Source organism: Durotheca rogersii (assembly GCF_024521655.1).
Source record: "Durotheca rogersii strain YMJ 92031201 chromosome Unknown GGS23scaffold_22, whole genome shotgun sequence".
Lineage (NCBI taxonomy): Eukaryota > Fungi > Ascomycota > Sordariomycetes > Xylariales > Xylariaceae > Durotheca > Durotheca rogersii.
The window spans coordinates 631,134-634,279 of NW_026251253.1; the positions used below are offsets into that span (position 1 = coordinate 631,134).

Genomic DNA, 3,146 nt, shown 5'->3' on the forward strand with positions numbered 1-3,146 from the left:
GTATTGAAGCTGGGGAGGAAATGCTCGCGAATTTAAGTTAATTCCGCGTCGGGCAATCGTGTCCTCTTCGCTTTGCTTCAGATTTCGCTTTGTCATGTTAATTTCGTACAATGGGCGTCTTCCGTTAAATCGAGCCTTAAGCGTTCTATCGTCAACACTATAAATTTTGGCAAGCTTGCGATAACTTAGTTCTGGGTTGTGTGTTTTAGCTTAGATGGCTAATTGGAGATTGGCTTCGGTAGATTAAATAGGCATGTTGTGCGTAAAGAAGAATTCATAATTTTAATTGAAGGGTTTGGATGTAATGAAAAGTACGCCATTGACTCGTGTGCGCTATTGACCTATGGACCACGTTAATTTAATTTTTAATTTATTAAAAAATATTTTATATAATGCTGGTTAATTATTTTCAATTTGACTGGCTCGAGTTCTTGTTCCTCTTCCGAAGCCTTTGTCCATAGAGGTTGGCAATCCATAGATAAGCTCATGACACATGTGTTATTACCATAAGTGCTGACTCAAACGACTAGCTGTGTGTTATGTGAATACTAGATGATAGTGACAGTGTGTACTAAATCCCCCAACCTTTCATCTTCAAGGTTAATATCCTCTTGTGCAAGTATTGTCCAACCATGTTGGTATTGAGTGATTTGTTTCGCTCCAAGTCTCTCTTTGACTACAGCCCCAGGGTCGAAACTATTTTCACCATCAAGACTGCTCGTACTAAATACGCCTAATCTGCAATACGTTTCTTCTCCAGGTTGTTTTTCAGGCAACATTTTCAAAACCAAACCCTGACCCTTGTATAGGTAGTATGGAGACACAAACATAAACAGCAAATGTTGGGCCGGTTCTTCTTCGATTTCACCCTTCTTCTTTTTACTTTGAGCTTGTTCTTTTTCGAGTCGCTGCTGCTCTTGTGGATCGAACTGCTTAGAGACCAGGTTCTCGTCCCATGAAATAGCGACTACAATAGGTCTCGTAAAAAAGCTTTTCGTAGGTTTGATATCATCGACCAATCGCAGTTTATACTGCGGAATGATCTCCTTGGGATTTTCCGCACGCGTAGCGACAGCCCGTATGGCAAGTCCACGTAGTTTCAAAGTGCCTGACAGAATGGTATGCATCATGCCAAGACTTTTATATTCGACAGAGGCGTCCAAGTAGTTTGTGAAAGTACACGTCTTGTGGTAGGAGAAGTTTGGGTCGGTGTGCTGGGCACCATACCTGGAGTCGTATTCTACAGATCCGTTCACACTCATCCATGACCAACTCGGAGCAATGTAGTCCCGTACATTGGAATGATAACGTTGGCTTTGTCTGTTGGCTTCCCAAAGCAGTTGGCTCTCAATATCTTTCTCCCAGAGTCCAGCAAGGTAGCAATCCTGAGTGACAGTCTTCATCGCGCTGGCCAGTCCGGCCAGGGCGACGGTCTTGTCTGTTGAGTGTTTAAGAGCACATCCGGAATAGAACTCAATCAGCCTGGACCAGATTGAACGAAGTTCAATCTTTCCTATAGAGTTCAAGCTTGGTTTTGCCCAAGTCATCTTCTCTTGGTTTGCCTCTTGCATGTGCTTGGGGATTCCTGTAGGGAAATCTTCAGATGCGCTAGCCTCTAGACATTCCCAATAGACTTGGCTTTTAGCGAAGCTTAGCTGTCTTCTCGCCAGGTATCTCTCCTGGACCACCCAGCCACGTCCATTAAGCGGGGCATGCATAATGTCGGACCTGTATGCATCTTGATTGTGTACCGAATAGTCTTCTCGCTCACCGCCACGAAGCACTGAGAACGTGGTACTCATATCGGGTTTCGTATTGGATGGTCTTGTACTGAAACACCCAGTCGTTCCATCTGCACCCCAACTGGCTGCGATGTTGCAGCAGGCATTATGATAGATATCTCCCATCAGCGAAGACTGATTTTCCCAGTCTTTTTTGTCGTTTTGGATGATGCATAAGGAATCTATCCAGATGTATGGGACGCCTAACGACAATGCTACCCTCATAGCATCCTGGTAGGTTTGAGGGAGCTCAGAAACCTTTTGTTTCTCCTCGAAACGAGCGATGCTCCCCTTGCTGTCCTTCTCAAGTTGGATGTGATCAGAGTTGCCCCAGCAGTGACTCAAAGTCACATAGCTTGAGTTTTTGATATTTGAGCCAAAAGTAAGTCGCCAATAGAGCTTGTCGCCAACTTTGAGGATCTCGATTAATCTTTCGGGAGGCAATCGTGCCAGCCCAAGTTCCTGCTTTTTGCAAGCGTCGTGGGAATCACGGCAGGTACGAAACCAGTAACACCACAAATTTTCTGCGTCGGCTGTTGAAGTACTTTCAGCCGTGACAGCAGGTATACAAGGGTCGTTTCGAGCCGGAGAGAATACAAATAGAGGTACTTCGGGGTTTTCGAAGGTCTTCGATCCGACGGAGACCTGCAAGTAACTCATGCCATACTCGCATTGGCCAGGACGCCGCGGGTACCCGAAGTTATCTGCATAATCCTGTACTTCATAGTAGATCATTCGGTCCCCTCTAGGAGCAACCTCTAGGCCGCTAGAGACAGTGTTCGAGAGAGCATTCTCGAGCCATTTTTCATCCTCTTCTGGTTGACATGCGATGTGTGCCCAGATTTGTTGGCAAACGAAACAACCCTCCATAACGGACCTATTGAAACTACGTAAGGAAAGATGAGATATGCCCGTGGAGATTCCATGCTGTAGAATGGGAAGGGCTTTTTTAAATGATTCTTTGCATATTGCACAAAGCATTGTGATATCGTAAGTATGGATTGGCTGAGATAGAGAATCGAGTAACTGTCCAAGGACATAAGCCGAAGGATGGCCACAACTGACAGGAAGGTTCAAGGAAAGTCCAGTTGGGCCGATAATTTATCATCATTGAAAATTTTCTGCCGACGTACATTGTAAATGAGTGAAGCTGGGAGATAAGAAAGGTCCGGCTGAATCGGGTCTGAATCGGGTCGCTCGACAGATGTCATTGTTGATCATACCGCTTTGGATGACAGTGGCGAGCTCCCAGCTCCTATCAGATGCGGCCAGCAGCTGTATTTTAGGCAGCTGGTATTATGTTGCATTCGACACAACACAGCCCGCCACGTATACACACACACAATATCCATAATGCAACAAATC

At 45.3% G+C, this 3,146-nt stretch overlaps 1 protein-coding gene across 1 annotated transcript; it reads right to left on the reverse strand.

The window, feature by feature from the left end:
- Nucleotides 1-457: 457 nt before the first annotated feature.
- On the reverse strand, nt 458-2,917 carry GGS23DRAFT_580183 (heterokaryon incompatibility protein-domain-containing protein). The gene has a single exon (XM_051517113.1). It carries the CDS (start codon nt 2,760-2,762, stop codon nt 549-551), a length of 2,214 nt encoding a protein of 737 aa, XP_051369475.1. The 5' UTR covers nt 2,763-2,917; the 3' UTR covers nt 458-548.
- Between the last annotated feature and the right edge of the window lie 229 nt (nt 2,918-3,146).